We start from the raw sequence: 21,797 nt of genomic DNA, 5'->3' as shown, positions 1-21,797 counted from the left end.
CAGTACTTTATCATCGTTATCATTTTACAGATAGGAAAAGCAAAAGAAATGACAAAATCTGGTCCCGTACACACCCACTCAAGTGTGCCGCGCGCTATAGCTCGGCTAGAACTCCGGGGCGCGCGCTTCCTCTCGCCGCTTAGGGCGCCCGCGCGCGTGTCCCCCGACCGCCGTCGGCCTAGCGTAGCGGCTGGTCACGTGCAGGCGCGGGGGCGGGGCCCGCGCGGACGCCTGCGCGCCTGCGCGCTTGCGCGCCGCGGGCTGACCGATCCCTACCCTGTCCGGCGGAGCCGGCGCTGGGTCCCGCGGCCATAGCCGCGTCTTCTCTCGGCTCTGCCACCAGCCGGGGCTCGGGCCCGGGCCCGGGCCCCCGGGACATGGCCCTCCGGAGTGCGCAAGGCGACGTCCCCACCTCCAGCCGCCGGGACGGCGGCGCCGAGAAGACAGGTACGGAAGCCGGCGGGGGTGCCGAGGAGCGGCCTTCGGGGACGGCACGAGGGGCAGGGGCGGCCCTGCGGGTGGAGAAGGGGGGAGGCAAGGAACAGCTGTCGGAGGAGCGGCCCCGGGCGCAGGCGGCGTCCAGGAGGGGCCCGAGGGACCGCGCGGGGTGCGCCCAGCGCCGCGGGCCGGGGTCGGGACGGCGGGAGAGGAAAAGGGTGATGGGCCCGGTCACGTCTGAAAGGGAAGCGATCCTGGAACTGGGGAGCCAGCGGATGCTGAGACCACAGGAACCCTGCTGGCAGACTCGCGTCCCCTGTGCGAAGGAAGGGCGGGGGAATCTGGTCCGGCTTCGTCACGTCTGGAGAGAATTGGGTCTCCCGGAGAACTGAGGCCAAGCCTCCACCCCCGGCCCGAGGCTGTCCGGCCACGTCCGCACGCTCCTGGTGCCTCCTCCCTAGTTGTAAGGCAAGTTTCCCAAACTTCATTCATCGCTCACCCGCTTGATTTACGCGGTGTACGTGTACCACCTATTTGTTTTAATTGCCATAAAAATCCAGCCTTTTAAAATGTACAGTTCACTGGTTCTTAGCACATTTACAGTGTTGTGCAATCATAGCCGCTGTCTGATTCCAGGACGTTTCTAATTCCCAAAAGAAATCCATCACTCCCCATTCCCCAGTCTCCACAGCTCCTGGCAACCACTAATCTACTTTCTGCCTCAATCCTGTGCCACCTATTTGAATGTTACTTAATTTTGTAGGAGAAAGCGATTCTCCCAGATTTTCATAGTTTCATACCAAGCAGTAATTTCTGTGAAACCGTGGTTTCATTGTGCACTGGTTTTGAATACGTTTTACGTACAGTTAAAATATGGCACTTAAAATTATTCACGTTTACTCTGTACCGAGTAAAATAATCTCTTTTTCCCCTAAGACTAAGGTGACTTTCCCACCTTTCCGTCCTCTGATGGGCGCTGCCCAGAATAGAACCAACCACGTATTCAACCCACATTTTTGGTGAAGCACCTGGTGTCCACATTTTGTTTCTCTGGGCTCATTTTCTGTTATTTTCTTTTTCTCCTGTTCTAATCCTGGATGGAAGTGGAGCTCACTCGTATTATTTCTTTGGGCTCTTTGGCCTTTGTAAAACCCTTTGCTGGTGTTTTAGTATGACTGACATCTGTCCTCATGGCGTAGTAGTGCCCCGAGTAGTATGGGTTTTGTGACCTGTTATATCGTGTGGCTGTGCCTAGGTTGTGAGACCTAGTTTCCTTGATGTTTTGCTTCTCTGGATGAATGGGAGGAATTTAGAGATGAGACTTTTTGTTTTTGTTAAATGTTTTTGTTCTGTTTTTAATCCTATTGGAGACTTGGTGGCAAAGTTACTAATACTGGAAGCCCCCCTTTGTAGACTTTACGATCAGAGTGGTTTACTCTCTAGAATATTTTTTCTTTATTGTTAGGGTAAAGCAGTCTTTCTTAATACATGCTTGTCTTCATGTTTCAGGTAGTTAATGGATCTCTGCTAATTTGGATACTGTTTGTTGAAACTAATTAGGACTTCCAGAAACAGAGGCTACTTTGTTTTCTTTTGTTTTTAATAGGAACCTTACTCCAAGTAAGGTAAGGTGTTCCTCTCCCACTGTCTTTATCTGGTACAGATATGAAGTTCAAACATAAAACTTTAAGTTATTTTCCAGTGTCAACATTAGGAGTTCAAGGGATGGGGCAGGGGCGTGTCTGTTTAGGGGGACTCTCTATCCCCTCTGGCCGTGTCTTCCGTTGTTTTGATTAAGGCTAGCGTGGCTTGATTTGAGTTTGACTTCTGTTTAAAAAACTGTCAAGCTTTCTCAGGGTGCCTGGCTAGCTCAGTCGGTAGAGCATGAGACTCTTGATCTCAAAGTCGTGAGTTTGAGGAGGTAGAGTTTACTTAAAAAAAAAAAAGAAGACTAAAGCATTCTTGATATGCACACTTAAACCGAATAATCAGTATGGAATTTTGTACTCTCACACAGATTTCGTTATTAAGTGTCTAGCATCATTTACCTCATCTAAGTCACTAACATGTATTGTGCTGATATGGAAAAACTTATAGAGGAAGCATAGCTAGTGTTTATCTTTTCTCATTGTCCTTCCCCTGTATATTAAGATATATCTTAATATACCATCTGTATATATCAGATGGTTTTGGGAGATACTTATTGCTCGGAGGATCTTTACCTGGGGTCTGCAGCCAGAGTTGAGAGAGGCGTGAGAAAGTAATGGGTTCAGCCATCCTTCTCTGAACTGTTAAGAACCACTGTTTCAATTCTCTTATTAAAATAATTTTCACGGAGAACAGGTCAAATAGTACTTATATCATTGTTCCCCCCTTGTTGAGGGAATTACTTTTCAGATATCAGGCTTTTTTTTTTTTTTTTTTTTTAATAGCAGTGTCTTACATTTTGCAGCCAGTTGTAGGATAGTTACTTCACTCTGTCATGGTTATGATAGCCAAGACCTCTACTGTAAAGGAATTTGGAAAGTATCAGCTTCAGAATATATATATAATACATCTCTCTTTTAAGTGGGGGCAAAACGAAACTGGAGAAGAAAGGATTCAAGGGACTTTGGATGACCTATATGCAGATGTCTCAAGTGTAGCAATGTGTGTCTCACCCCAAAATCCATACATAAAATTTCTCTTAAAGTAGATCGTAGATGTTAAACCTCGGTGTTTTCCTGCACATCCCCAGAATAGGACTATGATTTTTCTCTCTGAGGTGAAATTAGCTGTTTAGCTGACACCACTAACCTTTTCTTCCTTGTTGTGTAGCTTAGCAGTTGACCTTATCACTCTGTGTTTTCTCCATCTGCAATTCACTTGAGTTTTCTGTTTTCTCCTTTTTTACATCACAACGAGAGCCTATATATTAGGTGCAGTAAATATTTGTTGAAGGAGGGGAGTGGCACACACAGGCGTGCCTTTGATATTGGACCCTGAACAGACAGCAGCTCAAGTCCACATTGGAGCAGTATCCTACTCTGGGAAGTACCAGTAACTTTAGAAAAAGGCCAAAGAGTCTAGGAATCTATGGTAGAGTTGTGCAGTGAGCCCGTTCTTAACAGGAGCATGGGGAAAAAGAATGTCATTTGCTGTAGGCCAGTTTTTCCAGAGGAGCAGTGGCTGAGCTAAATTATTTATTTTATTCTGCACATATTTGTCGGGTTCCCACAGAGTGCCAAAAACCAAGAAGACAGGAGTGCATTTTGAAATGCAGGATTAAAAACAAAATCAGAGTAGAGTGTTAGGAGAGATAAGTGTTGGAGCTGTGGTTCCGAATTAGTTAAAGTTCTGGCAGATTATTTGCCAAAGCATAATGGGAATCTGGCTGATTGCAGACAGTGTTATTTCCCCCAAGTTACTAGCAACAGTTTTCCTTTCCCTCAGATTGCCAATCAGCTTACTTGGGAAGAGGGGTGATATGGATAGATATCTAAACAAATTGAGGAAATCTTTCCACACTCTTAACAAGTAGGTTAACAAGATTTCTAAATGTCAGTTTACCTCAGGCAGCATTCAGTGTTATCATTCTAAGTGTTCTTAGTTTGTGATGTGTAGAAAGTACAAGGGCACTCTAAATTGGGGGGGGGGAGGAGGGAATATATATATATATAAAATATCTGCTGCTTTTTCTTTCTTTGCCAGAACTTAATCCAATCCCTGCCATATTTCGTTTCAGCCTATGTTGTTATATAAAAAGTCTTCTTTTCGGGGCACCTGGGTGTCTCAGTCGGTTAAGCATCTGGTTTCGGCTCAGGTCGTGATCACAGTTCGTGAGTTCGAACCCCATGTCGGGCTCCGTGCTGACATCTGGGAACCTGAAGCCTGCTTCAGATTTCTGTGTGTGTGTCTCTCTCTCCCTCTACCCCTCTCCTGCTTACACTCTGTCTCTGTCTCTCTCTCAAAAATAAATATTTAGGGCCGCCTGGGTGGCTCAGTCGGTTAAGCGCTGACTTCAGCTCAGGTCATGATCTCATGGTCCGTGGGTTCGAGCCCCGCATCGGGCTCTGTGCTGGCAGCTCAGAGCCTGGAGCCTGTTTCAGATTCTGTGTCTCCCTCTTTCTCTGACCCTCCCCTGTTCATGCTCTCTGTCTCAAAAATAAATAAATGTTAAAAAATTTAAAAAAATAATAAATAAATAAATAAATAAATAAATATTTTAAAAAAATTTTTTTAATAAATAAACATTAAAAAAAAAAAAAGTCCTGGGGCTCCTGGGTGGCTCAGTCAGTTAAGCGTCTGGCTCTTGACTTCGGCTCAGGTCGTGATCTCACAGTTCATGGGTCTGAGCCCCAACTGGACTCTGTGCTGGTGGTGCAGAGCCTGCTTGGGATTCTCTCTCTTCCCCCTCTCTCTGCCCCTCCCCTGCTTGTGTGCTCAGCCTCTCTCTCAAAATAAATACATAAACTTAAAAAAAAAAAAAAAGTCTTCTTTTCTTCCACATGTCTACATGTCTTCTCCTCCAAAGGATGGCCCTTTGACCCATAGTTTAAAATTCCTTCCTTGTCTTCCTCTTGAGTGCAGGATAAAACCCAGACTCATTTATGACCCACATTTCCTGCAGTCCTCCCAGGTTCTGTTTTCTCTCTTTACCTAACACTTGAGCCTCACAGACTCTCTCTGTGTTTTCTGGACATGGTGTTTCTCTCATGTGATAAGGTCTTTGCACGTACTCTTTCCTCCGCCTGGAATGCTCTCCAGCACAGTCTTCCATGTGCAAAATTTGCTTTAAGAAGGTGGCAGAATATATTTTCATTGAAGCCTTTCCTGATTGCCCCAGGAGTAGGCATTCTTTCCTCTGGATTTTCATAATTCGTCATGATTCTGTTCTATAATAATTGTGTTCCTCCCCAACGTGAGCCTCTCAAAGGCTGAGGGGTCATATTCATCTTTTTATCCCAGTGTGGTGCTTAACTACCAGTAGATGCTCATTGGGTGATGGACTGATACATGGATGGATAGACTAATGAGTGGCTGGGGAGACGGAAGGGAGGAAGGAAGGAGGGAAGGACGGACGGACACACACACACTCAAGCCAAGAACTTGAAGCACCTTATAAACAAACGTCTGACTAGCTAGGTGCTCTGCTAACAGAGGGCATTGGGACTTGTTTTTTCATGATTTCTAGGTAGAGTAACCATTTAACTGAGCATCCAAACTGGGACGTTTCTGAGAGTGCAGCTGGCAGGAGGGATTTACGTGGATGATTATCCTGGGACTCTAGGCGCAAACCAGGAATGTCTCAGACAAACAGGAGCAGACGGTCATCCTACTAGGTGAAAATACAGTCTAGCCAGGAGGACAGGTTCCCCCGGGTGAAGAGTCACCTGTGTTGCATTTGTAGCTGCACCTCCCGTTACATGTGACCGCAGTGCAGTGATACCTGTTTATGTGGTTAGTGTGTCACAACTGTGGTAGGTACGTTACCAGGACCACCTTTCACTGGTGTTAATAATGTGCGTCTTTGTCCTGGAAACAGTTTGTAGACTGTTGTCTCAGAATAAACTACTACTCAGGAAAGTTGCTTTGTGGCTCTCCTTTTTTTTTTTTTTAATTTTAATTTTATTTAAATGTTTATATTAGAGCACGCAAGCCGCAAGCCAGGAGGGCTAGAGAGAGAGGGAGACAGAATCCAAAGCAGACTCCAGGCTCCTGCGGTCAGCACAGAGCCTGACACAGGGCTCGAACTCACGAGCTGTGAGATCATGACCTGAGCCGAAGTTGGATGCCTAACTGACTAAGCCACCCAGGCATCCCCCCCCCTTTTTTTTTAATTTTAATGTTTATAGTTGAGAGAGAGCGGCTTTGTGGCCCTCCTAAAGCCTAACCGACTTCCAGCGTTCATCTTCTCTAAAGCCCAAACTTCCTTCCAGTGTTACCTTCCACTTACATTAAGTGTAGTGTCTTGCACCTTGTATTTGCTACATAAACATTTTTTAAGGAGTCGATTTACTGTTAGATGGAAGGGACTTGTGTTTCTTATCTCTCGGCCTTTCTTCTCTCTACCCTGCCCTCTGCCTCTTGAAATCCTCCCCTTCCTTTTGAAATTGCACTCTCCGGTAATGCCTTCTCAAGTTAGCCTGACCTACAACGGTCTCTTTGAACTCTTGGTGTCCGCACATCCCTTTTTTGGGGCAATTATGGTACACTGCTTTGTAACATCTCTTTGGTATTGTCTTGTTTAACTTGCGTTTGCAGTTCGCAGTTCCAAAAGTTAGGCATTCCACATCAAATTGTGAAAGCATGTTTTCTGCGTTATTTTCTTTTCCTTTTTTTTTTCTTCTAAAGAGATGGCTTATTTATTTATTTATTTATTTTTAAGTTGATGTATTTATTTTTGAGATAGAGAGAACACCAGCAGGGGAGGAGCAGAGAAAGACAGAGGATCTGAAGTGGGTTCTGTGCTGACAGCAGAGAGCCCAGCATGGGGCTTGAACTCATGAACCGTGAGATCATGACCTGAGCCCAATTCGGATGCTTCCACTAAGCCACCCAGGTGTCCCTCCACATAATTTTCAATAGAAAAATTATAATATGATACACATCAACCACAAATCTCAGCCAATTTCCTAAAAAGGAATTTAAACACAGTAAAATGCCAGTGTATAAATAAACTATCACATAGGGATGTAAGATGCTTAGAACATCACCCTTACTTAATATGGTCATCAGGAAACAGTTGCTTTGTGTGCAGCTATCATGCCTGTCTTATCACCAGCCACGCTGGAGACCCAAGTATACCCTTTGATCTGTTTTTGAAAATATGTAGGGTCTCCTGTCTGGCTCAGTTAATAAACTGTGCAACTCTTGATCTCGGGGTCATGAGTTCAAGCCCCATATTGAGTGTGGAGCTTAAAAAAAAAGAAAGGGGCACCTGCGTGGCTCCATTGGTTGAGCATTGGACTCTTGGTTTCAGCTCAGGTCACGATCTCATGGTTCGTGAGTTCGAGCCCTACATCGGGCTCTGCGCTGACAGTGTGGAACGTGCTTGGGGGCACTCTCTTTCCCGTCTCTGCCCATTCCCCACTCGCTCTCTCTGTCTCTTAAATAAACTTAGGGGAAAAAAAGAAAGAAAGAAAATGTCTCTGCGTAATTCTGAAATGTTATCAGTTGTATTAGCATGTAACTGGGAAATTTTTGTCTCGTGGTTTTATTTTAAAATGCAGTATTGAGGGGCGCCTGGGTGGCGCAGTCGGTTAAGCGTCCGACTTCAGCCAGGTCACGATCTCGCAGTCTGTGAGTTCGAGCCCCGCGTCAGGCTCTGGGCTGATGGCTCGGAGCCTGGAGCCTGCTTCTGATTCTGTGTCTCCCTCTCTCTCTGCCCCTCCCCCGTTCATGCTCTGTCTCTCTCTATCCCAAAAAAAAAAAAAAAAAAAAAAAAAATGCAGTATTGAATTTTGGCGATATGCATATAAACAGGAAAAACCATTATATATATGTTCTGTGAAGTTTGGGATTAAGAAAGAACAAGCATTGTATTCTATTCTGTCCTATCCTATCCTATCTTATACTATACTATCCTATTCTATCTTATCCTAAAACATTAACAGTAAATGTTAGATATGCCTGAGTTTAATGAGCACTTATTGTAATTGTAATTCCTTGTTTGTTACTTACATGGTATATCTCCTTAGTGTTTTGCACATTATGTGCTAATTACATGTTTGTAGGTGGACTTTAAGAATATCTACCTGTACCCCAAATCAAATAAGGAGATTGAGCCCTGCGCAGAAAATGTACACATGCTGAATACGTGCCTAATGCCTTTTTCCCCTTTGTTTTGCAGACTTTACCGCCAAAAGGAAAAAGAAAGTGGCAGAGATTTACCAGGCTCTGAACAGTGATCCCACTGACGTGGCTGCCCTTAGACGCATGGCTATCAGTGAAGGAGGGCTCCTGACTGATGAGATCAGGCAGAAAGTGTGGCCCAAGCTCCTCAATGTCAATACCAATGACCCACCTCCTATATCAGGTAATGGTGGGGAATGGTTGTGAGGGGAACTTGTCTAAGATGCGAGGACAAAAGAATTTCAGGATCTTTCATTCTTAATGCTCATTTTAAACCAGTTGTAGATGAGTAAATCTGAAGCATTTTAGGGCCCACGCTAAAAATTGGGCCCACTCTGAAAATAAGGCCAAACTGATAAGACTTTTCTTCAAACATGGAGTGAGCTTTTACGAGGTTGATAGGTAGCTTTTATCGGCTAAGTGGGGGAGTTTATATTCTGGTCTGTGTTCACTTAGAGGTGGGTTGTAGGGATCTGTATTTTAACAAGCACCCCAGCTGCTTCTGGTGCAAATGAACTCCATTTTGAGAAACTTTAGGCCATGGGGAGAGAGAATATTTCTCCGGTCCTTAAGAAAAACAAGGCCAAACGAAACTTCTTCGTTGGGAAATACTAAGATTCTTTTGAAAGCTCAAATTCTGTAACTGTATAAAAAGCTGTTCCTTAACTAGTTTGCAAGGCCCATGCAGTCGAAGGAGTTTCTTGGAATATAGCACAACGTACAAAGAAAGTACAATCCACTTTGTCATTCATTCACTCAACACTGGTGGCTTTTCTGCCGTGTATAGCAGAAGTCCAGTGCTGGAGATTCTTCCACTCATTTGGCAGGTGGTCCTTGTGCTCCTGTTGTGCGCCCGGTACTAGAGATGATTAGAACAGCCTCTGCTGATCAAAAGCTCGCAGTGTCATGGTGCACACTGCAGCCGAGTGGGTGTTAAGTCGCCTCTTGTTCGTCTCTTTGAAACCGGCTGCCTCGGCGCAGTCAGCTGTGGGTTGGAAGGAAGCTACATCACCATATTCACACTCTTTACTCCTGAGATGATGTCCTTCTCTCAGATCGCAAACTTCCCAGATCTTTATAAGATGAAGTCTGTATGTGGGGATGTGTTACACTGCTCCTCGGTAGCTTTCGATTGTAGTTGTGATGGAAATGCGCACTTGTTACAGAACACTCGGTTCGGTTGAGGAAAGTGTGCACTTGCTGCGTATATACAGCAGCTAGAGGCTGCCGCGGTATTTTCAGTGTTGGATTGGCAGCTGAACACAAGTACCCGCTCCTGTTTGCACTCAGTCCTAGAATTTCAGGGTCAAGAGAGGTGAGGTACTTCTTTGTGTGCGTTTATCTTAATACTCCTTTCTGAGCGGCTCAGTGCTCCCTAGGCTGTACAGATGTTTGAGTTTCTCCAGCAGTCTGTGGTTTCCCCATCCACGATCTCATCTGATCCTTGCAGTAACCTGAGAGGGGCATATGGAAGGAAATATCCCCATTTTACAGATGTGGACCTTGAAGTTCAGGGCCGTCCCCCGGTGACACACGGTAGCCGCCTCCAATAGGCCCCTGGTCTCCTGACTCCTTGTGCACTGCTCCTTCTGTCTCAGGGTTGCCTCCTGGACAGTCCGTGTCCCTCCTCTTACAGTCACTTTAGCTTGAATGAAACGGCGGGTTTGGAGCTAACCTGGGGGTTCCTCTCCCCATGTTGTCTCTTGTGTCATATGTCCTCTTGAGGAAAAAGCTTAACTGTGCCCTCCCGGCCTTTGGTGCCATAGCAGAATGTTCTTGTCCCTGCTCCGGCTTCTCAGACTTTGCTGCGGTAACGCGTTCCTTTTCCTCCCACAGGGAAGGACCTGCGGCAGATGAGCAAGGACTACCAGCAAGTGCTGCTGGACGTCCGCCGGTCCTTACGGCGCTTCCCGCCCGGTGAGAAGCAAGTGCTCCCTCGGTCTTGCCGCCCCAGGAGCTCCCGCCCCAACTGCACCCAGCGGGACCCGGTCGGGGACCTTGTACTCACGACTGGGTCACCTTCAGACCCCGCACTGCCAAAGTCTGAGCCAGAAGTCCTTTCTCTTGGCCTAGAGGTGGTGGGTGAAAACCCTAGGGGTTTTTCCCCCTTCAGAGCCACGGGAGAGACTCCGTAGGGACCACTGTAGCCATTGTCTGGCTTTAAAGAGCAGCTTGGCTGACCAGTGGGCGCTAACAAGAGCCAGGCATACCTTCATCCGATTGGATTTCTAAGTAGGGATTTCTCCCACATGCCTCTGTTGGGTCCCTGGACTGGAAGGGAGGCCATTCCCTGCACGGTTAAAGGGGCTGTTTGAGAAACTGCTTCCCACGCTGGGGAGAAGGAGAACAGTGGCCGGCTCTGGTCTCTGTCTTCGCAACAGAGGAAGCTGGGCGACAGACCTCGTGCTTCTGATCCCGTCCTCTCCCTCTGGCAGCCTCGCCTTTGCGTAGGTCTGGGGAGGAAGGAGAATTGCTGCAGGGGACGAGAGCCTCTAAACCCATTGCCTCCCTCTTCCAAAACCGTGCTCTGGCTCAGATTTTGCCCGTTAAAGCGCCTTCTTCGCCCCTTGCAGCCTTGCTCCAAGGCGATGACACTCGCCATCCCTGTGTGGCCGGTAGCTCTTGAGAAGAACGTGTGCCCGTGGCCCAGTCCCCTTTCCCTAGGCTACAGGTCCACATAAGACCGCATGGGCCAAGGCCCCATTTCCCCCCAGCTAATCTTTTCCTTGGAACCCTTTCTGCTTCTTCCGTTTATGGACCGATGGTGCGTGAGGCTCTTTGTGTGGGCTGACCTTTCCACGTGCTTTCATATTCTTCTTGTGTCTGTGTTGTTCTGAACTTAGCCGACCTCTCTTACTCTGAAACTTCAGAATTTAGGTTAGTCTCTCCTCCTTCATTACTTTCCCTAACCATTGTAGCTGGCCTGCTCCATTTTCTTTTTGGCTTATCTTTTACAGTATGCCTTTTTGAGAAGAGGTGGTGTAAACACGAGCAACAGATGAATTTGCTTTTACCTTAAACCCTTTGTTCAGGGTCGTTTGGGTGCTTCCATGAACTGTTTTCTCTCAATGTCTGTCATAACTGGAAGACCTAATGGTGTGGGAGAGCAGTGCTGGGGCCACTCCTCCAAAGCAGCTCACAAGGCCACGTTTTGGCAGTTTCCTTCTTTCTTCCTTTCTCTCTCTCTCTCTCTCTCTCTCTCTCTCTCTCTCTCTTTCTTTCCTTTTTTTATTTTTTTATTTTTTTTAATGTTTATTTTTGAGAGAGAGAGCAAGAGAGAGAGAGCAAGCAGGGGAGGGGCAGAGAGAGAGGGAGACCCAAAAGCAGGCTCCAGGCTCTGAGCTGTTAGCACAGAGCCCGACGCAGGGCTCGAAATCACGAACCGCGAGATCATGACCTGAGCTGAAATCGGAGGCTTAACCGACCCTGCTACCCAGGGGCTTTTTTTTGGCATTTTCATACTAAAAGCCACATGAGAGGCGCCTGGGTGGCTCAGTTGGTTAAAGGTCTGACTCTTGGTTTCGGCTGTGGTCACAACGTCATGGTTCTTGAGCCCCGACTCAGACTCTGAGCTAACAGCAGAGAGCCTGCTCGGGGATTCTCCTCCCCGCTCCTTCTCTGCCCCTCCCCAACTCATGCAAGCTCTCGCTCTCTCTCAAAATAAATAAACTTCCAAAAAATAAAAAAATAAAAGTCACATAAGCAGAGGAGCCATACTGACCACTGCCAGAACCAGCTGCGTTATCTGCACTATCTCCTGAGGCAGGCTCCCCCGTTTCTGGAATATCTTAGATCAAGATATAGTCCTGGGGGAGTGCCTGAGTGGCTAAGTTGGTCAGGTGTCGTGATTCTTGATTTCAGCTCAGGTCATGATCTCACGGTTCAGGAATTCGAGCCCTGTGTCAGGCTCTGTGCCGACAGTGTAGAGCCTGCTTGGGATTTTCTCCCTGTCTCTCTAACTCTCCCTGCCTCACATGCATGTGTTCGATCTCTCTCTCAAAAATAAACTTAAAAAAAAAGGGGGGGGCGCCTGGGTGGTTCAGTCGGTTGAGCGTCCGACTTTGGCTCAGGTCATGATCTCGCGGTCTGTGAGTTCAAGCCCCTCATCAGGCTCTGTGCTGACAGTTGGGAGCCCGGAGCCTGCTTCGGATTCTGTGTCTCCCTCTCTCTCTGCCCCTCCCCCGCTCATGCTCTGTCTCAGAAATAAACATTAAAAAAACTTAAAAAAGAAAAAAGGTTAGATTCCTGTGATGCTTAGGTTGGCTTAGAGGGGAACACACAACTCTTAAATTTTTTATTTTTATGTAGTTTCATATCTATAGAAAAGTTGCAAAAATAAGACTAATAATTCCTCAGATACCTTTTGCCCAGATTTCCTTATATGTTAGCATTTTGCTATATCTGTTTTCATATTGCTTTGTGTCTTTCTTACACACACACACACACACACACACACACACACACACACACTTTTTTTTCTGAACTATTTAGGAATAAATTACAGACCTGCTGCCCCTTTACCCCTAAATATTTCAAGGTGTGGTTCCTAAAACAAGGCCCTTACATAATCACAGTGCACTTATTAAAATCAGTAACACTGAAAAATACTGCTTCTCATGTATATTTTATTCAGGTCTCACCGTTTACTGCAATAATGTCCTTCACAGGAAAAAGAGATACAGATGCATTCATTTCCCATTTAGTCATTGTTTCTCTTTAGCCTTCTTTAACCTGGAATAGTTCCTTTGTGTTTTATGACTCAGTTATTTTTGTAAAATTTCCCTCGGTTTGGGCTTGTCTAGTATTTCCTTATGATTAGATTCAGGTTTATGCACTTTTTTTGTTGTTGTTTATTTATTTTTGAGAGAGAGCACAAGTGAGGGAGGGGTAGACAGAGAGGGAGACACAGAATCCAAAGCAGGCTCCAGGCTCCGAGCTGTCGGCGCAGAGCCTGACGCAGGGCTCCAACTCCCGTGCCCTGAGGTCCTGGCCCGAGCCGGTCGGACGCTCAGCCGACTGAGCCCCCGGGAGCCCCGGGTTTATGCGCTCTCGATGGGAATTCCACGGAAGCGATCCTGTGTTCTCGGCGTGCACATCAGGAGGCTGGTGCCGTCACGTAGCCACACCCCTGGCAGTGTCCGCTGCGGGGACCTGGTTAGGACGGCGTCTGCGGGCTCGCCCGCTGTGAGGTGGCTGCTCTCTGGCTCTTTCCCGTGTGCCAGGTGGTATCGATGGTGTATGGATTCCTGTGTGTTGCCCAATTGTTCCTAATTCGGTTTTTTGTTTTTGTTTTTTGTTTCTTAATTAAACGCTTTGGAACTCCTTTGCTGCCCGTCCTAACCTCCTGGTTACCAGGCTGCTTGCTGTGTTCAAGTGCATCTCCCCTCCCCCCTCCGCAGGCATGCCAGAGGAACAGAGGGAGGGGCTGCAGGAGGAGCTGATCGACATCATCCTGCTCATCTTGGAACGCAACCCCCAGCTGCACTACTATCAGGGCTACCATGACATCGTGGTCACCTTTCTGCTGGTGGTCGGCGAGGGGCTGGCGACATCTCTGGTAGAAAAATTGTCCACGCACCACCTCAGGTACCGGTGCGGAGGAACAGAGGAGGAAGGCGATCGCTGCCCGAGGCCCCCCGCCCCTCCCCCGCCCCGCTCCCGGGAGAACGCCTCGGCCCGGTGTCTGCTCATTGTTTTCAGCGTGGGAGCCCCGTTCTGCCCCCTCAGCCCGGATCCGGGTGTCCGGTCGGACCGAGCTCAGTGCATTGTCTCCCTCTAGGGATTTCATGGACCCCACAATGGACAACACCAAGCACATATTAAACTGTCTGATGCCCATCATCGACCAGGTGAATCCAGAGCTCCACGACTTCATGCAGAGGTATATACGCCCCTCCGTGCACGCACAGACGCACCCCTTCGGCTTTCTCCTGGCCCGTGTGTCTTCCCCGTGAGTCTGGCTCGGTGTCCCCATCATCGTATGTTGATGAGCGTTAAGTTCTTCAGGTCGTCCTTTCTGTCTGCCAGCGACCTGGATAATCCAGTTCTGTACATTCTGGGAGCATTTGGGGGGTACCGTGCTCCCGTGGGGATACAAGAGATGTCACAGCACAGGCCCTTGAGGACTTTACATCTGGTGAGGGATGAGGAGAGGTCGGTGAGGTCCGCGTGCCGAGGTAGACTCTGAGGTTACTGCCACCAGAGAACTACATAACTACTGTGGGATGCCCAGGCGTGAAAGACAAAGTCAGCTGTGGGTTGTTTTACTCACCAGATACCAAGGAGAAGAAATATTTCTTTGCAGATCTCACGGGACTTTTTTCTCTTCTGTGTAATTGGCAATGTGTCTTTGACCTGCATTTCACCCTTTTTTTTTTTTTTTAAATAATATCTGTGTCTTAAGGTGTTTCAGTGATCTCTTAACTGAACAGTTAATACAATTATGTCTTTAAGCCTGAGAATATGTATATTGCCTGTGCCCGCAGACGGATATATGACTCTCAGAACGAAAATGATGGTACATTGTGAAAACAGCTACTTCTTCCTGTATATGACATTTTTTGGCCATTAAGAAAACAGCCAGTGAGATAAGGCAACCAGGACCCTATCATAGTATTAGTGTCATGATGGTGGGTATGTTTTAAGGACTTTGTATTTTGTGAGAAGACACTGAATTCCTCGGTGGCTGAATTTTCCAGAGAGTGTCTTTCCCGAACTCTTCTCATAAGCGCGGAGGACAAAGACACCCCCGACAGTGGGAAGGGACAGCCCAGCAGGGAACCTAACATCTGGATTTCCTTGCCCCTAGTGCCGAGGTGGGAACCATCTTTGCCCTCAGCTGGCTCATCACCTGGTTTGGGCATGTCCTGTCTGACTTCAGGCACGTTGTGCGGTTATACGACTTCTTCCTCGCCTGCCACCCGCTGATGCCCATTTACTTTGCAGCCGTGGTAAGTACAGGCCGTGAGCCGGCAACTAGGTTCACCGTCCACGATCATTTTCCCTCAAGGGAGACCTGGTGACGAGGGAAAGATGGGAAAAATAGCATTTCCCAGACTGACGTCCCTGGACACCGTTCCGTGCATTGTTAATGGGAGTGTCATGGGAAACGAAGGTTCTGTGTAAAACAGGCTTGATAAATGCTTGGTTGAACCAAGTAAAACCAGTCTGTTGACCGCATGTCTCCTCTGAACCTTTAAAACGCTCGCGTGCGCTGGGGATGGTCAGTGTTCCTGTTGACGTCTTCCGGAAGTGGTATAGACCGCAGCTCCAGACTCGGGAAGAGGCGAGGTGCGGTATGACGAGAGGACACTGACGTGGCTTGGTGGGGGTCCAGTCAGGAGGGCCTGGATCGTGGAGGTCACAGTGGAAGTGGGAGCACACGGGAACCCTTCGCTGTTTTGGGGAGGGGAGCAAGCCTGTTCTTTCTACTGCTTTGATCCATTTCTTCCGTGTTGGAGCTCCAGGCATCTCCCTGATACCCCTTTCCTCTTCTTCCCCCCGAAAGAACCTCGCTCATTTTATTGGTCAGCCTTCCACATCCCGGGGTGGGAGTTTGCCGGTTGTAGGAAGGACCAGCTCACCGGGAAAAGCACTCAGATACGTGCGTTATTGCTTCCTAGATGGACACGAGACTTTGTTGAAGGTGCAGGGCCAGCCCAGTCTGTCACCAATTTAAATTCATCGCTAAGGAGAATGACGTGCCAGCGGCGAAGGCCCCGTATGTTCTGGTCTCTGACGCAAGGCCTTGCTCCCCACAGATCGTGTTGCATCGAGAGCAGGAGGTCCTGGATTGCGACTGCGACATGGCCTCGGTCCACCACCTGTTGTCCCAGATCCCTCAGGACCTGCCCTACGAGACACTGATCAGTAGAGCCGGAGACCTGTTCGTTCAGTTTCCCCCGTCCAAGCTGGCTCTGGATGCAGCTGCCCAGCAGCAGGCCGAGAGGTGAGTGAGGCCAAGGCTCCGGTTGAACCGGGGGTGTTCGTACGTGAGCAGGAGCGGCGAAGACCGTGTCTGCTGGGGACAGGGCGGGGCCGTGCTTCTAGAGATCTGAGCTTACGCCAGCAGGACCCCCACTCGGGTCTTCGTGAGTCTGTATCAAGAAGAGCCTTCTAAGCAGTGGGTGGCTCTGCCCTCAGCCTCTTTCATAATCCAGTTTTTCTTTCCTTGTCTTCTTTCGCGCCATCTCGTTCTTTCCGTCTCCTTCCCTCTGCAGGACGGCAGCCTCTACCTTCAAAGACTTCGAGCTGGCGTCGGCCCAGCAGAGGCCTGACACGGTGCTGCGGCAGCGGTTTCGGGGCCTTCTGCGGCCTGAGGAGCGAACGAAAGACGTCCTGACCAAACCAAGGACCAACCACTTTGTGAAACTGGCGGTGATGGGGCTGACGGTGGCGCTCGGAGCGGCCGCCCTGGCCGTGGTGAAGAGCGCCCTGGAGTGGGCCCCGAAGTTTCAACTGCAGCTCTTCCCCTAGACGCCAGAGAGGACGCTTCCTCTTCCGTGACATTAAGGTCTCACCCTTCCATGGAAGGATTGGGAGGGGGTGGAATTTCCTTTATTAAAAGGGTTTCTGTCAAGGGTTTTCTATTCCTGCCGGCCCTCCCTCCCTGCCCGTGGTTTGCCTTTGCTTCAGAGGCCGAGAGGGGAGCCCGCCTGGCATCTGGCGCCGGCACTTGGAGGCCTGGCTGCGGGACTCCTCTCCTTCCGGGGGGGGGTTACTCAGCGTCCCCCCCCCCCCCCACCCCCGCTGCCACCTCTCATGTTGGAGGAACTGGGTTTCTTGAGCTGCCCGCGGCTGTGGGAACCCGCTGGGCCTGGTGCCTGGGGACCCTCTCGGCTGCCCAGTGGTAAGTAAGCTGGGCCACCGAGCGCCCGCCTCGCGGCTCCTCCGGTTCTGTCTGCGGCGGCCGGTCAGAGACGGAGGGAGCCGCTGCTGAGGAAGTCGGACCTTGGAGCAAAGGCGAGGGACAGAGGCTGCCGGCCGGGACCAAGACCGGCCCCTCTCAAGAGCAGCTCTGCTAGCTGGCGGAGCTGGTCAGAGATCAGACAGGCGTGAACTAGGTTCCTAGGTAAATCCTGCCTGTTTTCAACCTAGAAGGCACTTGGGCATCTCCAGTCGAACAGGAAGGGACATCAAGTTGTAGGGCCCAGATACAAACTGGTTTTGCCTGCCTCGTGTCTTTTTTTCCTGTCTGTTCTCTTGCACACGCCACATGATGTTGCTTTTAAAGGACACTTTTATTACTGTTTTTAGAATTACACATACCCAACGTGTAAAGTGCCCTCACTTTAAAAATGATAGTTCCTTCATGGGAAAAATAGTTCTCATCAGAAGGATGAGCTTCTAAGACCCTGAACTTCCTTTCTCCCCAGTTATTTAACACCTCACTTGAGCTCGAGTTGCTGTGTGCTAACAGCCCCGCTCCTCCGGAGTGCCCATGTGCCCAGCTTTCCTTCCTTCCTGTTTCCCTCAGACCACTTTCCTGCTCCCATGTAGGCACCCGCTCACCACGCTGGCTTCGTTGGGGGGGGTTCAGTTTATGCCCTCGACTGCTGGTCTCTCCTTCCTGGTTGGAGATGTCACTGGAAACTCGTCAGCAACCAGAAAGGGACACACTGCAGCCTGCAGAGGTTGGGGGAAGCCGAGAGCAGCCAGCTCCTGCCCTGAGCTTCTTGGGGACCCTCCAGGACTTAGGGGACAAGATGGATCGTTCGGTCCTTCCTGGACGGCTTTTCCCGTAAGCGAAGCCAAGTTTCTTTGAGATTAACTCTGGCTTGAAAACAAAAGTGCCTTCTGCTGCTCTGAAGAGTTGAGGCGTATGGTATGAAGCAGCAATGTCCTTTCATTTCCCTGGTCTCTGGGGCACTGTTCTCTTGGCAGGTGTTTTCTTAACGTGAACATGCCAGAAGTCCTCTCCCTCGGCGTACCCAGACCACAGAGTGGAGGGCATTTAGTGTGCCAGGCAGCCAGCGGGCCCAGAGCAGTGGGGAGTGGTGTCTACGCCAAGTCACGTGAAGTGACACTAAGCACTTTAAAACAGAAGGTCAAAGTGATGGGTCATTCTCTGTAGCAGGAGCCCCACTTGGGGCGAGTGTAATGTGGGTGGGTTAATCTAGACAGTGGGGGATTCGTGAAGACCAAGGAAATTCTTCCAGGCCCCCGAGGTGGTGATGTGACAGATAGTCCCAGTCTTCTCCCCCAGCAAGTTTGTCCCCTGTCATCTTTAGGGACAGATGGCAGCACGGACGCCTGCTACCCCGGCGCTGGGGCCTGGAAGGAATTGATGGGGAAGAGGGAAGGAGGGCATGTGATCAGGGTCCCAGGGCCACGGCCTTCAGATCCCAGGAAGCAAGTGTCATATGCTCCCGCCATGGCCTAAGGAAGGGGTTTGTTTGTTTTGTGGCTTTGCTGACATCAGGGTTCCCCCTGCCAATGAGAGGAAAGCATTATCCTTTACCTTCAGGTGGTTTACTGTTCTGTAAAGAATACATGTAAATATTTTGTACAGAGCCCTGTATAAAATAAATAGCCATACGTGGTTACTAATCAGTCTCCTGACATGGTGTCCTGCATACCACTTGTGGGGAGTAGACTCTGGCCTTACACACCTGGCCTTGAGGCGCCCACTTCTTCCACCTCGGGCCTGGGACTGCGCTGTAGTCTGCAGACTCTTGGTTGGCCTGGGGAGCTTGGGGATTACCTGCCGCCCTGTTTTTCTTTCAGCCGCACACCAGGTGCTGCCTGGGGGTACTGGTCACCGCGCAGGCCACGTGGGGTATTAGTCTGGGGTCGTCTTGCCTATTCTCCACATATTTCTGGAGATGCCTTTGGCTCTAAAGGCAAGGCTGACATTTGGTTTGGGACGTTCATCGGAGTCTGATGTGAATGTAACTTTATTTCCACATGTGATTTCCAGCCACAGAGGAGCCATCGACAGCTGTTCTTGCCAAGCTCTTCCAACATCCTCAACACTCCCAGCCGTTGGGTAGTGGGGGCCCAGGGCAGTGCCAGGTGCCTGTGGCCTCCACCTTGAGGATGGGGCCATCCTGGAGGAAGCATCTGAGTTGTCTGGGATGCTCGTTAGCGTTTCCCTGGCCCAGAGGGGACGGGCACCCGAGACGGAGCAGGCACCGCTCAGCTCTTGGACCTTGCCCCACCACCTCGGGCCAGCTGCCCCTTGACCCGACGCAGAGCACGGGGCTGTCTGGGAACCGCCCCGCCCGTGGGAGCTCAGGCACCAGACCGCTACATTGAACAAGCAACTTGTTTTGAGAGGCAGATTTGGCGTCCGTTTCATCAGAGTTGATGGTTAAATATAAAGAGGAGAATTTTGGTCCTTCCAACATTGAAGGAAGCGTATGTGTGGCATAAGAAGAAATAACTGGGTTTGGTCCCCTAAAAGCCTTGGAATTTCCCGATAGGAGCGTCTTTTGTTCACAGTGATTCCGTTTGATTCCCTGTGAGTTTCTGCTAATGAGGTGACGAGGTGGGATCACTAGTTTCCAGAATGGACAGGTTTGGAGGGTGGGACTTTTACCCTTCCCACTGACTTCCAAGGAGGCGAGGGGACTGGTGGAGTGGGGGGGGGGGGGCAGGGGGAGGGGGCGGTAGCTGGGGAGCCATGGCTATACCAGCTCCGGATTCAGAGATTCGGAAAACTTCTGGATGAACACCTCACAGTGCCAGGAGGCGATACACCCAGAGAGGGTTTGGGGGCGCTGCACCTCCCTCCCCTCAGCCTTGCCCCCTGCGTCTCTTCCATTTTAGTTTGGGGAGTTGTATCCTTTATAGTCGGTAAACGTAAGCAAAGTGTTCTGTGAGCCCTTCTAGCAAAGTATTGAACCCGAGGGGGTGTTGTAGAAACCCTTGAATTTGTGGTTGACCGGAGAGAAGTGTGGGCAGCCTGGGCGCCCCATTTGCGGCTGCATCTGAAGTGGGACCGAGTTAACCTGTGAGGTCTCCAGGTAGTGTCAGAATTGAGTTGTATTGTTGGGCCAGTTGGTGTTGGGGAACTGGAGAAGCGGTGTCAGAAAATGCCACGTGATAGGCGAGTGGAGGGGGAAATAGTGTAAAAACAACAGCTGACTAAAGTGTGGGTGGGGGGTGCCTGGCTGACTCCGCTGGAGGACGTGCGTCTCTTGATCTCAGGGGTCGTGAGTTGGAGCCCCACACCAGGTGGAGAGCTTACTGGGGAAAAGTGTGGTGGTTTTATAGAGATGAAGTAGGTCATGCCAGTGGAAGGGGACTTGGGGTCCAGGCCAGGGACAGCTCTGAGCCCTAGAGAAGGGAGCTGGGACTGGGTGTGAGAGACCTAATGGTGGCATGATGGCTGGTGTGTCACTTCCTGGCAGCGTGAGCTGCTCTGAGTTGCACCCTCCCTGAGACTCAATGTCAAGAACAGTAAAATAGGGATAGTCCCATCCCACATGGGCGGTTTAATGAGACGAGCTTTGTGGAAATGTACAAACTGTGAGGCGCTGCGAGTGTTTTAATTTGGTGGGGGTGAACGTTTATTGATCCATAAACGCCTTTAGCCAGCTGGGAGCTAGGACCCCCAAGTTCACCCAGGGAGCAGGCGGTGCCTGCAGGGAAGAACAGGCCGGAGGCTTTTGCCACTTGTGCCAAATCCAACCAAGAGACCATGGGGCCTGAGGCTCAGCCTGGCTTTATCTTCTTTCCCTGCCCCGCCTTCTCCTGCAGCCTTCATTCCTGTCCTTACAAAGGCCCTCCAGTTGCTCGGAGTCTTTTCTCCAGACTTCCATGTGCTGGGATCTGCCCAGCAGCCTTTGTGAGCCAGCAGGCCTATGGGCTTGCCTCCAGCTTCCTGCCTTTTAAGCGAGTGGCTTTGATGCCCGCCCCAGACCCTCAAGGAAGATGTGTCGCCTCCGGCAGGGGCTGTGAAGCCCATCCTCCGCTTCCTGCCCGTACCAGCAGCAGCTGCTCTTAGCAGCGGGCTTCCTCTTGGCTTCCCCTGCTCTGGGAGAGACAGGCTGTCCCGCAAGTCCCACAAGTCCACGGGGCCTCCTGCCACTTCCTCGGGCAGGTGGCTCGAGTCCAAAGCCCATGGGGTTTGGTTGCAAGTCCGCCCTGGTGAGCTGGCACGGGGCTGTCTGTGGTCAGGGCCCCCGGAAATGGGCTGTCCCCTTGGGAGTGGAGGCATCTGCACTTGACCCACAGTAGGGAGCACTTGCAGCCTGCCCACCTAGGATCCTTCACCCGCTGGCACGGAAGGTGCTAGAGGCCAGAACCTGGGCCAGCCCTGCACCCCTCTGTACTCCTGACCCTCTCTGCTTGGCTGCAGCCAGACTCTGCTCTGTGCACCCTTGCCACCCTGCAAACTGCCTGTCCAGTTGCGATTGGCCCAAGAGCATCCTGCCCCTCAAGGTGGGCACAGGGGCGCCTAGACGGAGCGAGGACCCCAATGCTCCGTCACGCCTTCGCTCCACCACTGACAGAGGCCAACCTATCAATTTCCTGCTGCAATTCCCAGATGGCTGGGGATCCCGCCTGCGTGTAGGGGTCCC

The 21,797-nt window shown here is 50.1% G+C and overlaps 1 protein-coding gene across 2 annotated transcripts; it reads left to right on the top strand.

The window, feature by feature from the left end:
* Window positions 1–231: 231 nt before the first annotated feature.
* On the top strand, window positions 232–19,614 carry TBC1D20 (TBC1 domain family member 20). Of its 2 annotated transcripts, XM_042980703.1 has the most exons (9): window positions 232–447; window positions 8,270–8,455; window positions 10,108–10,188; window positions 13,671–13,857; window positions 14,051–14,152; window positions 15,080–15,221; window positions 16,032–16,219; window positions 16,491–16,783; window positions 19,190–19,614. In XM_042980703.1, the coding sequence occupies exons 1-8, from the start codon at window positions 378–380 to the stop codon at window positions 16,744–16,746; spliced, it is 1,212 nt and encodes a 403-aa protein (XP_042836637.1). In that variant the 5' UTR covers window positions 232–377; the 3' UTR covers window positions 16,747–16,783; window positions 19,190–19,614. The 2 variants fall into 2 exon arrangements, with proteins under 2 accessions (XP_042836637.1, XP_042836636.1); XM_042980702.1 differs by lacking the exon at window positions 19,190–19,614 and having other exon boundaries at window positions 16,491–18,819.
* The last annotated feature ends 2,183 nt before the right edge of the window (window positions 19,615–21,797 follow it).

The sequence above is a fragment of the Panthera tigris genome, chromosome A3 (assembly GCF_018350195.1).
Source record: "Panthera tigris isolate Pti1 chromosome A3, P.tigris_Pti1_mat1.1, whole genome shotgun sequence".
NCBI lineage: Eukaryota > Metazoa > Chordata > Mammalia > Carnivora > Felidae > Panthera > Panthera tigris.
This window is presented reverse-complemented; position numbering and strand designations above follow the sequence as displayed.

Bases quoted from the DNA above. Each gene is read 5' to 3' on its own strand.
- TBC1D20 (XM_042980703.1), top strand. From the start codon at position 378: ATGGCCCTCCGGAGTGCGCAAGGCGACGTCCCCACCTCCAGCCGCCGG. The intron at 15,222-16,031 runs GTAAGTACAGGC...TGCTCCCCACAG, and splicing joins CCATTTACTTTGCAGCCGTG to ATCGTGTTGCATCGAGAGCA. The intron at 16,220-16,490 runs GTGAGTGAGGCC...TTCCCTCTGCAG, and splicing joins GCCCAGCAGCAGGCCGAGAG to GACGGCAGCCTCTACCTTCA.